This window comes from Copadichromis virginalis, linkage group LG15 (genome assembly GCF_057382275.1).
Source record: "Copadichromis virginalis isolate Kocher_CV1m ecotype Utaka linkage group LG15, C_Virginalis_male_GT1.1, whole genome shotgun sequence".
Classification (NCBI taxonomy): domain Eukaryota; kingdom Metazoa; phylum Chordata; class Actinopteri; order Cichliformes; family Cichlidae; genus Copadichromis; species Copadichromis virginalis.
In genome coordinates this window covers 12820829-12833440 of record NC_140632.1, presented here as the reverse complement: position 1 = coordinate 12833440, position 12612 = coordinate 12820829, and the positions used below count along the sequence as shown (strand labels likewise).

Sequence of the window (12612 nt, the reverse complement as noted above, 5' to 3'; positions counted from 1 at the left end):
CTTCACAATCTGCATCATTTTTCATTTTCCAGTGGGCCAGATTGGAGTCTTTGATTGGCCTTATGTTATACACACTTGGTCCAGATCATTTTGGGGATGAGAACTTCCATACTATAGGACAGTGTGCAGATATTAGCAATGATCTCTCCCTAACAGGGTCATTTCTAAGAAATGTAACATCATAATCTTCCAAGTTTCATTGTAGGTTCATAAAACGGATTATGACATGAGATTATTTTCCCCAGTGAAGCGTTACAGGCAGTCAAAAAACTGTGCAGTCGTGGCACATGCTCATCAGAACAGTGCTAGAGACACAACGAGCAGACAATTGTAAAAGTGAAATTTGTAATCAACATGAGACCTAGCAAGGTTTTTGTGTGTGTATTAAGTGGTGTCTTAATTTTTTTAGGATTAATTTATTTTCTAAAAAAAAAAAGAAGAAGAAGAATTTAAATATTATCACATAATGAACTTTAGTGTAATTTGCAAAGCTGACTTTAGGTGGAGCTACTACCTTGTGATCAAAACTTGACTTGAAATTCCACAAACAAGTATTTCTGAATATTTTTTCACAAGGGCCATGCTCACTAATTGTCATGCCCCCCGATCACCATAACCCAGATACTCACATACACAGAACCTGGACTTTTAATTCACACACACATGCACACATGCACATGATAGATGTCTTCTCAAGCTGATGACAAGATGCGCACAGTCTGGTTGCCCACACAAACAAACTCACACACGGGTCAGATGTTCTTGCTCTGAAGAGTGCCCCTGCCTCCACCCCCCGGGGCCTCTCGCCGCTCTTTTGGCCTCAAGTGGCCATGGTTGCAAGGGATATAAGTCAGGCAGCAAAGGTTTCTGACATATGATCCTGCATCTGTGATGTCACTAACAGCTGACTTGTCATAAGACCTTTGGGAAAGAGGGAAGTGAGGAATGAATGAGGAGAAGGCCTTATTTTCAACAGACCCTTAGCTGGAACGTTGAGTGCTTTTGCATCAAGCTGCTGAGATTACAAACTGAATGACTGCCATTAGAGAGTGATTCTAAAATCTATCATAATACCATAAGCTAGGGATTGACAGACTTTGACCCCACTTGCAGGTGTATAATAAGCCCCATTCACTCTACATATGCTTGGTAAAAGAGAGAGAGAGAGTGTGTGTGTGTGTGTGTGTGTGTGTCCGTTAATTCCTACCCCCAGGGGCATATGTTTACTTCTTGTTCAACAAAGCATCATATTCATTACCCAGGGGCATAATCTAAGCCTGACCTTCAGCCAGTTAACTAACTGACAGCTTAGAGTGTTGGTGTGGTGGGGGTTGCATAACATTTTAAGTCCTAACTAAGAGTTTCTTAATATTGCCATAACGATGGAGACATTCACTGTACTGCAGCATGGGACAGAATACAAAAGAGAGGAGGATGATTGTAGAATACAGCAAAAAAATTAGAGAAAAAAAAGAAATACAACAATGCTTAGCTCCAGAAAGGCCATGACCTTGTCAAAGAACAGCAAACTAGTCAAAAAAATTGGACAAAAATGAGATTTAATGAATGAAAACAGAAGGCCAGATTCACAAACAACATGAAGAGCATCCCCTTACTGTTGAAACATGAAATGTACTGTCCTTGTCTCAAGGTAACTTGTGCAAAAGGAAGTATGTTTTTGCCATGTGTGCAGCATGCACTGCAAACAAGTGCCCAGTAATTTTCCCCCAACAAATCTTTTGTCTCTACTTCTTTAACTGCACAATTTCAGTCTTTGAACATTAAAAGACGGGAGAGCAGTGGGAAACACAAAAGAAGGCACGCAGGGAGGTAACGGGGCTACTGCAGGTAAACAAGTGCAATTTCTTTTAACATGTTACATGTTTATTGTATTATAGTTTGTGTAATAAATGCTACTTACTATCTTGCTCTTTAGCTAATTTGGCTTTTTTTTTAGCTTTATGTCATAATTTTTACGCATCAACACTTGTCGATTCAAGCTAAAAACGCAAGATAAAGAAATACAGTAATAATGAGAGTCCATTAAAAAAAGTCAGTCACTTTATGGTATCAGATTATTGTGAACATGTTGATATTAGCAAAATTTATAAAATGTTACAGTTATTTAAAAATTTTAACTCTATTTCAGAATAAAAATTCATGGTTTCCATTACACAGCTATAAGATCACACCTCTATGGTTTTACTCTGAAATAACAGTGATTACAGGTTGATTAGATATTCCTTGAACAATGCTAATGACTGTTTACATTTAGGACTGTTGGAAAAATAAATTAAAAAAAATTAATTTAAAAAAAAAAGATAAACCATAAAAACATACAACTTCTTATAATGCACAATTGTTTATTTCTGTGTAAAGTCACTGCTGGCATTAATGTAAGTTTTTCATACCTCAGTTCGTTTTTTGGACTTTAATCCAGAAAAGAACTGGACCAAGCAGTCAAAATCAGAATATGAGTCATTTCACAAAATCATTTTAATTTCCTCCTCATAAACCATCACGTTTACAATAGAATTATTCTCACAGTCATTTTTAAAATCAAAGCCCTTTGTGAGTGGATTAGGTGAACAATAATTTTGCATGGCATTAGACCATAATTACTCTGAGAATAATTCTGGATTTTTTTTCTGTACTGCAGTCAGCTCAACAAGAGAGTGAATGAGTTGCTTCCATTGTTGCAGTTTAATGTAAATGAGTTTAGAAAATAAAAAAAATAAAAAATAAAATTCTGACGCACGTCACAAAATGAAAATGTTCTTTTTGCAGCTAAAAAAAAACAAAACAAAAAAAAAACCTTCCATCTTTTACAAAGTAACAATAAAGACTCCAAAGCAAACTGCTAACCTAAACCACTTCTGTCTCTCAAGGTGAAGTGCGGGGCACCAAAGATGAGGAAATTCAGCTTGTTAACACTCATGCATTGAAAAAAAACACAATGTTGTTGAGATGCAGAGCCAGCAAAATAAGGCAGTAGATTTTTTTTTAAACCCTGGTATGGCTCCTTCTCGAAATACAGGCACTGAGCAGGGCACTTCATAACACCTAGTGCCTCATGGTAGATCTGCTTTGATCCTAATCCAATTCAGCATGCAGAGCCAAGGTGTAAATGTGAAGTAATGCAAGTAGTTATTACTTATTCATTGTAGTTATATTGATCTTTATTATTGTTGCACACTTACTTTCCATTTCCAGTGTTGAAAGCCATTTGTTTGTCAGCCTTATTTACAGTGACACAGTGATTGCAAGTAATTTTATAATCCAAGATAAAATGTAGGATTGGGATGTGGTGGGAATTCAGTACATTTACTTAAGCACTAAAGTTTACAGGTACACTTATCTGCAGACTTCATTTAAACTATGCTTAGTACACTAATATGTTGTTGATTATGTAAGTTTTATGTATTTATTTTTATAAATGTGTGTTGATTATTATCAGTTATTTTTTATGAATTGATTTATGACTATTGTGAACCAAAGACAATTTGGTAAATAAGTTTTTAAAATTCAAAATTTAAACATGAGCATACCAAATATTTTTTCTAAAGTATAATATTTATAAAAAATTATATGCGTATGTATAGTTTTTTTTTTTTTTTAATTCAAAAATCTAAATCTATTAATATGTTAATAAAGATGACATTTGAACAAGTGAAACTTATATTATCATATTTGAATATTTAAAAGTGTAAAAAATGTAATTGCTGTTAGTATTACTCCTCTAAACCTCGCTTTGGGTGTGAAATGTACTTTTATCATAGTGCTTGGTGCATACATATTGCATATATTTTAACGTAACGGAGAACAGAATTATTAAAGTTACAGTTAAAGGTTATGTAGGGCCATGGTTTAATGCACTTCCTTTGGAGACATCTATGATAGTAACACTCCAAAAATATTAGGAGGTATCTGGTGGCGTTCTCCACATTCTCCAGCATTTGCATCCAAACTGCAGCTGGCTATTAACTTCTTCTAAGTGGAGATTGTTTTGCATTTCTCCACTTTCAGTAGTAAGCACAAGATCTTTCAGCTAAACTTCACAACAAGTTCAGCTTTTCCATCGGTCTTCTCCTTCACGTGGCAACCTCCGGCCCATTTCTTGACTTTCAGCCTCAGTACGCCTCCGAAAAGCTACGAGGCTTAACGGCAGTCAAAGCTGTCATTCTTAAACTCCGGGGCACGAATGACAAAACCCACACCGCCCTCCCCGTGCTTTTTAGCTGCTCCGCTGGCCGCAACCGGACCACATGACTCAGAATCTCCATAATGCTCGAGCCACTGATAGCCAGCAGTGGCTCCACTCCATAATACCAAAAAGCCAAAGGAGTTTAACGGATGTGTTGCTGCGATTATTCGGCCAAGTATCCTTATCCCACGTTTAGATTAGCTGCTAATGACGGAGGGAAAAGCTGCGTTGCAAGAAACACAAGGCCACGTAACCTGAGAACAAGGGCCACTGCTGTGTAAAGAAACTGCTCGAACAACAGCATGACATTGTACTCATTAGGCGTAATGTAACTTGTGTCACAGTGCCAATGAAAGTACACATGCAGCAAAAATAAAAGTAGTCAATGAGAAGAAAAAAAAAATGTTAATGAAATGCATTTAAATACCTGATTAAAAAACTTTAAATGAAACTAAACAGCCATTGATACCTAAGGATTTGTAGTTAAATTGCTATACAACCACCTGTGCTGTGTCTGTGATGGGAATTTCTTTATTTGAGCTCTTGCATTCAAAATTAAGGTGTACATTACTTCACAGCAACTTCATCAACCCGCTTTCATGAGCAGTCAGAAACCTGTTAACAAATTGAGTTAAACATCAGTGGAAAAATGACAACAAAGCGCATTAAAAGCTTTATGCAACCACGAAAAAAAAAAGAAAAAGAAAAAACACCAACTAGAAAACAGGTAACATCACAGTGTGGTCCTGTGGAGTGCTCTTCCATTATGTGTTTTATGTCTTTATTTACTCCCCCTCCCGCTGATGTGCACCCCTCTTCTTCTTACAGCAGATACATCACCAGTAATGGACATCAAGTGCTTCTTTTTTGTATCTCTCTTCTGGACATACATTAGAGACAGAAAACCCATTTCTCAATCCATAAATAGAGCGCATGCAGGCGCGCGCACACACAGACACGCGCACACACTCGTATTGCATTCAACCACTCACTCCCGTGACAGCAGGATACGGTGAACAACCTGAAGATTGTTAACGAGTTAAAAAGGAAGGAGAGGCCAGTGCTGCCTGTGGATTAAGAGCGTACTGTGCAACACGAGCGACCACGTGATTACAAGTTCAAAGACTTACATGATTTACTTATTTCTGTTTTATGGAAATCCCTAATGTTAAAGTTTACAAAATAAAGCAGAATGTAAATGTGGTGTAACTGTGGATTTTTCTCCAGGTATCCCAACAAAATTAACTAGAAAGATATAAAAGCTATCACCTTTCCAAAGTCCTTTTAGTGCAATAAAAAAAAAAAATTGCAATTGTTCAGATCTTTCAAGTCCTCTTAATACTGTTTGATATCACAGCCTGTTGAAAACAGTGGAGCAGGCTGCACTTAAGTTCTTCAGATTTGGTCAAATTTCAGGCACAAGGCAGTGAGATGATAAAGTTACTCCCAAAAAGCAATACTCCATTCCAGGCAGGCGCAGCCTCTTCAGCTCAGTTTGTCCTGAATGTTCATCAGACTCGTGTTTGATTTGGCTCTCCTGGCTGTGAAGAGAAAACGGACATTACTTTGCAGAAAGAATCAGAAGCACTGGCTACTTCAGCTCTAAGCTGTGCTGCAACTGCTATTCATGGAAGTCGCTTACAATATTTGTGCATCGGTCATTGTCACAGAAGTAGACAGGGGTGTACTAGGAAGTGAGAGCGAGCTATGTTGATCTTAAAATAAGAGTTTTCTGTGTCAGTTAAATTGGCTCTTTTACACTGGCTAAATCACCATGGTAACTTTTGCTGAGCCTATATCCTGGTCAGGAGCGGGTTAGCTCCAAATTTCAGTTTAAAATCAGCTGGAAGCATCACGTTTTAAATTATTCTTTTTGTTACTATTGCTGTTTGAAGTGCAAAGGTAGATTCTCTGCAAGAGGAATATGGTGATATTTATATGTGCAGGTTTTTAATCCGACCTGACTGAAACCACTAAAACCACCAAATAAAGCACAAACTGTATGTTGCATTTTAACACAAATGTTCACATATTAATTTGGTGATACAAAAAAAATAATACTAATCTATAAATGTTGTGACACATGGTTCTAATCTGCTGTTTACACTACTGAAACTGCAGCTACTAGAACACAGGAAACACACCAAAAATATCTGATCAATGAATACAATTAATTTCATGTTTATATGCCCTCAAACTAAAGCAATTTTTACATGCATTCGATTAGGGAGGCGTATTCAGTTCAAAAAGAACAGCAGTACAAGAACAGCAAACTAACTAACATGAATTAAAATGTTTATTTTACAGCTCGTTGTGATAAATCCTAAGATTCACTACTTTATGTAGCATTAGCCTCATATTATTTGCAGTGGTGTTACATTTCACTCATATTTTACATTTAGAAATGTTTAATCACCATTTTACCACCCTCTGATATAAGTAGGTGGAAAAAGAATCATGTGATCCATGAAATGCTTCTTTTTTGTGAGTGTGCATAAAGCCTGAAGCAGAGAAAGTTTATAACCAGCATTGTTATACCTGTTATCTCTACCTGGTGGTTTTAGATTTTGTCAAGCAAGCTAAAAGAAAGAAAGCCTGACTGTGATGAATCTTGTTCACAGTATATCCCAGAAATGGTCAGCTTTTTTCACTTTTCCCTATTAGGTTTGTTTATACAAGTGTTCACCAAAGATCTCAGGTTCAAAACTTGTCATGGAGCAGGAGCTGTGTTTGAGAGACAATGCCATGCACACAAACAGCACTGATAAAAAAAAAAAAAATTGTAATATAGTGTCTAACAGGTCAACTGTTAAGGACATAATTTGCAAAAATGTTACCCAAGCACTAAAATAATTTCACACTGCAGAGATTTAATTCTGAGTATTAGGAAACGGTATTAAACACAAAAAATGCTTTGATTTAAGATTAGTGGCTTAGGTTCGTTAATGACAGGAGGCAATTGTGATGTAGATGAGTCAGTATTATAAAATGTGGAGTAGATCCAACAATCTGAGGATGACTGGAACGACACTTTCCTATTCAACCCGATGATCAGGCAATCTTCAGTTACCGGCTAGAGAACCAACTACTGATCCTGTGATCTACACAAACCTCGTTTGGAGTTAGGAAAGTCAAGAGTGAGGAATTTTGTCACCTCCCCCACTTATTTTAATCTTCATGCTGATGAGCTTTTGAAGAAGTTGCAAGCCTGTAAAACTGGGTGCATGATTTATAGTAGTGAACTCTATTATGTATGCAGATGATTGTGTGGTCTTTAGTCCTATTAGTGGTGGTCTCAAGCAGCTCATGGTGTGGAACATGTGAGGTACAAAGTCTCCAAGGAGGACAAAAATGTGAGATTTCATAAATTTAAATTGAATTTAAATTTTTATTACAACTCAAATGACAGATGACGAAAATATTTATAGGTAATAACTAATGATGTATTTAAATGCATCCTACTCTTCAGGTTTAGGAGTGAAACACTCTGCAAACTTCGCTCTATGTGCAGACGTGTGGACAAACTACAAGAAAGCAAGTTTATACAAACTTCATGTTGCTTATAAGGCAATGAGAGACTGAGATTATTACTTAAGAGACCAAGGCGGTGTTGCATAAAATTAAGTTTTTGTAGCTGCAAGAGTCTGTTCATTTAAATCTGCATTAAATGAAACCTAATCTATATCAGTACTTCTAAGAATGAGATCAGTGGGGGCTTAATGTTTCCACCTTACCAGTATCTGCTGTGAAGAGACTGGTTTCTCTGTGGGAAAGTTTTTTTGGTTTTACTTTTACTTTATCTTTATTTTATTCATTGTGTTTTATCTGTTTCTCTTGTTTTTATTGCGCATGAGTCTGGAATAAAAACCAATTGTTTCATATCAAGAATCTGTGATATGTATGATTATTTAATTAAAATAATAAAAAAAGATAAAGGCAATTTTACTTATTTATCAATCTAACTTAAGCAAGCTGCTATTATTGAGCACAGGATAATTCTTGCATCTCATCATCTTTTAAATTTACCCCTTTGTTTTTATGTTATTCTTCTTCTACAGATCCATCCCACAGCCACTGCCTTAAATATGTTTGAGTCTTGAGAAATTCCCTTAAACACTTCAAGGCTACCAGAATCCGCCCTTCCACACAAAAAAAAGAAATCCTCAAACATTGTGTATGATCTAGAGCCAAACCCCCAGTATCAGAGATAGTGAAGTCTTTCCCCTCTACAAAGACCCCAAGCCCTCCCTAAAAAAATCTCTGTGTTTGACAATGGGCGAATTAAGCTGGTTACTCACGGTGTATGAGCTTGCGTTTCTTTTGTTCAGAGTGAAGGAAGCTGCTCAAGTAGAAGATGATGGGCAGAAAGAGCATGAAGCTGGACACAGCGATGACGGGCACATTCTCTTCCCGGGGGAAGGAACAATTGAAATTCTTACTCCACAGTCTGCGGGTCATATTCATCTGAAACAGGGCAATAACAATATTCAGCTGACTACAGCAACAGAACAACATTACTATGAATTCAACCCTCTTAGGTTTCCAGTTCTGTATGCCATTCATCCGCGTTCATCTGCCAAAAATTAGGTTGAAAGCTTCTGAAACAAAAACTAATTTAGGGCTCTGCGTCCAAAGTCGAAAATGAATCTTCAACATTGACATGTAACATATCGTTTGGTAAGACTTTTGGGAAGTGACACAAAAAAGTTCTTGGTAACACTTTCATTTTGTCACCAGCTAAAGGTGAAGTGAGAGTTTTTGGGCTAACACTCTATTGATGTCTACAGATTCCTCTAGAGGGTGCAGCTTTCTCTTTTCCCATTTTGAAAAGGTCTGCTTATCTCTGTTCCCAGCATACATACCGCATCCTCTATGTCAATACACAGAGTACTGTTTTTTTCCATTTGGCTGTACAGCACATTCAGTGTCCCATAGGCGCTCTTGCAGTTTTTGCACAGCTCTGTGTGGTTCCCCTAAAGAAAAGTGCAACAGTCTAACGTCAGAACATGAACTCAGTGGAGACAGACAGACATCGTCGCCCAGTTCACTAAATACCTGTTGATACTTCTCAAAGCAGGTGAGAGTTTGATTGAGAGTAGACATGAAGTACAGTGTGTCATTGGTCAGGCTCTCCAAGTCTCCAGTGACACATTCTGCAAATCAGGGAATAGAAACAGAAACATTAGATGCATTATAGTAACATCAGCTATTTTCCTCCACTTGGAACCAAGTTTTTGTTAGTTTGCAGTCAACGTCTGACGCAAAATGTCAGAAAAACACGATTCAGACAAAACAATAAATAAATATATTAATCCAACAGTACCTGCATCTTGTTTGTAGAGACTTGCTGCTTTTCTTTTGTTTTTGCTGAAGTTGTTTAAGTTTGTTTAAGTGTCTTTTTAGAAAAGGAAAGAGGAAACACTTCATAGCTGATGGCTAAGGTGCCGTGCCAAACCAAATACAGGAACTCGTGTGCAGACTTTGTGTGCAGACTTCAGCTAAAGGTAGAGTGTCTTGTTTTTCTCCACTCATTGTTGCCTGCACAATTTAACACAAAGCAAGACTTTCTGATTTAATTTTTTCAGTTAAATATATTTTGGTGCTTTGGTGTTGAATTGTCTTTTGAAGATACTTAAGGTTGTCATAACGCAGAATTTATGATACGTTTTCCATGAAGTTTTAATAGAGGAAATAACTACCAGTTCCACTGAGAATGTTCATTGGTCAGATCCTTGGATGAGCTAACATGCCTTTGCATTGAGCCAGTAGAAGAAATTAATGTTAAAGTCTACCGTGCAAGTAAGTAAGTTGTATTTATTTAGCATCTTTCTAGATAAGGATTACAAAGTGCTTCATAACAACACTCAACAAATAAATACAACTATTAAAACACAGCAATAATATCCACTAGTGTGTCTATACAAATAAGTCTTGAGCTGCTCTTGAAAAGTTTCTTTAAGAGTCCACAGATCACAAGTGTAATGTTAGTGCAGTTTCCTTTAGTTTTCAGACTGGTATTTGTCAGAACACTGCACGTTATAAATGGGTGTAAGAGTTTGGTAATGTAAGCAGGCATTTATTCATGCAGAGCTCTAAAAGTGATCACCAAGATCACAAACTGACGTCAGCAGAAATACACAAAATGTGTGTCACACGAGACTACTTAGAGGATCTACAAGTAGCCTCGCAACTATATTTTGTAAGCAACCCAAATAACTGTCTGATTATATCTGATTATATCATGTAGTCACAACCAAACATGGCTCTAAAAACTAAAAAGAAAATCACATGATTCTCAGCTCTACATATCTGCTGTTTACTTTCACTAAAGCATCCACAAAGCAAACACACTTTTAGGCCAGATGTAATCCTCTGTGTGCGTTAGAAGTTCACAGAAATGCAGAGATCCTGTGTTTTATACTTCTGAAGAAGACTTACGGGCACAGTTGGAGTCTTCCCACAGACTTTCCAGATTGCTGTACAGCTGGTAAACCAGCATCAGCCGATCACTGCGCAGAAGGCTGTCCCTGCAGGTCACATTCCCAGGACCCATCTGAGGAGACAGGGGCATTTGAAAAGGACCTCACGAGTTACCTTCTGCCTGCACAGGTACTGCATGTGTGTTTCCATTCCATCTCAACAGGTCAGCAAAAGATGTTGCGAGGATTAAGCTTGTTTCCTCAAATGTGTCACCAGCAAACACTCATCACATCACAAGACTGGTGTCTGACGACAGATGCGCGTGAGGAGGCCTGTCTTCACACAAACACTGGAGACATTTTTCCATAGCAAAGAAAAACACAGAAAATGGCTTTAGCCCATACCTGATCTGACGAGATGTTTTTGTAGATTTCCACGACGCTGCCATAAGTAGAGTAACAGCTCTGGCATACTTTGACGGGTCGAGCAGCGGGCACCAAGCAGTTCACATAGGCCACATACCGCTGACCGAATATGTGGAGCAGGTCGCTGCAGTAGTCGCTGACCTCCAGGTCCTCTGGGAAGGAAGACAGCAGACTGAACGAGAAACCAGTGTCCACGGCGGGCACGGGAGAACTGACCGCAGCGGTGCTTAAAGACGGGACTGCTTCCAGTTTGTCCGCTGACTCTGAGGCGCTAAGATGTACCACGTCTCCACACTTGAGAGAGGGAACATCTATCGCTACGAAAACAAAAAACAAGTAGAGATTATACGGCAACATGGCTGAAAAACACAGCTGATTTATCTCTGGCTGGCTTTCACTCTGGAGATCCTATGACTTCCTCGTTAATCATGTGACTGTGAAATCTCGCGAGAGCACGTCGCAGTCTGTGGGATGTACAGTACTTCAGAGCACACAAGAGTACTGTACATACCGTTTGATGCTATGCTGCAGTCTGGGTTTTTTTAGACCTATACCCTATATATAATACTGAAGTTACATATCTTCTTAAAGCTCAGTTCTTCCACGAGGCTGTCATTTCACGCATGCTCACTTCTTGTCTGCTTGCGGTAAGCTTTCAGTAAACCCCTAGAAGTGTATGCAAATGTTTTCAAGTCGAACTTAAAGCAAGGAAAAGTAATATCTGAACTAGTTTCATTAGTAAATTCCTGATTAAAAAAGACTTTAAGTGCGTATAAAATAACAACAATCATTGTAGAAGAAAATGGTTAGTTTATTACAAGATGTATCCTCAGAGGTGCATACTGCATGCAGTCAGCACATAATGAGTTGTAATGTAGGACAGGACTGTCTTCAGGGGCCCTGGAGATAGGAGGGGCTTAATCTAAATGACTTCTCAATGGGGCCCCTCCTCTACGTCATATAAGATGCTCGTATTTGCATCTTTAAGGTAAAGTAGGCATTTTACAAGACTTCCATGACATTTTCAAGCCATTTTTTTTATGAAAGAAAGCCTAATTTTTTTCATCCACTATATATATATATTTTTTTTCTGAACTGTATTGTACCTCTGTAAATATGTACTGGGTAATTTTGCCCTCCAATGGTTAAAATAGACACCTTTTCTGAAAGGCTTTTGAAAACTGTAAAAATGTTACTTGTACTCCCTGACCTTGTTCCCTATCATTTCTGAAAAGTGCCCATGAACCTATTGACATCATCTATGCATTAATTTTTTTTCATAAAATTAGTTACAGGGCAGTAAGTAAGCATATATTTTAAATTGTGTTTAGTGGGAATGTGAGATACTGTGTTTGCTTTGGTACAATGAGGCTCAAGGGTCTAGCAAATTGCCTATCACAGAGTTCTTACATCTGTTATTGAGTATAAACTTTTTTTGTAAATCTACAAATAGATTAAGAATTAAAGGGACCCGCTTTGAAATAAGTGGGTCCACTTACTTAGAAGCAAGGTTTACTGGAAAAGTGATCTGGTTTATCCCATGACTGTACACTGGAATTCTTT

At 37.7% G+C, this 12612-nt stretch overlaps 1 protein-coding gene across 1 annotated transcript; it reads right to left on the bottom strand.

Annotated features, from left to right (window-relative positions):
• Positions 1-4713: 4713 nt before the first annotated feature.
• On the bottom strand, positions 4714-11476 carry ostm1 (osteoclastogenesis associated transmembrane protein 1). Its single transcript, XM_085431980.1, has 6 exons — positions 11029-11476; positions 10643-10757; positions 9260-9357; positions 9067-9177; positions 8503-8668; positions 4714-5745 (listed from the first exon to the last, which is right to left on the bottom strand). Exons 1-6 carry the CDS (start codon positions 11404-11406, stop codon positions 5690-5692), a joined length of 924 nt encoding a protein of 307 aa, XP_085288106.1. The 5' UTR covers positions 11407-11476; the 3' UTR covers positions 4714-5689.
• Between the last annotated feature and the right edge of the window lie 1136 nt (positions 11477-12612).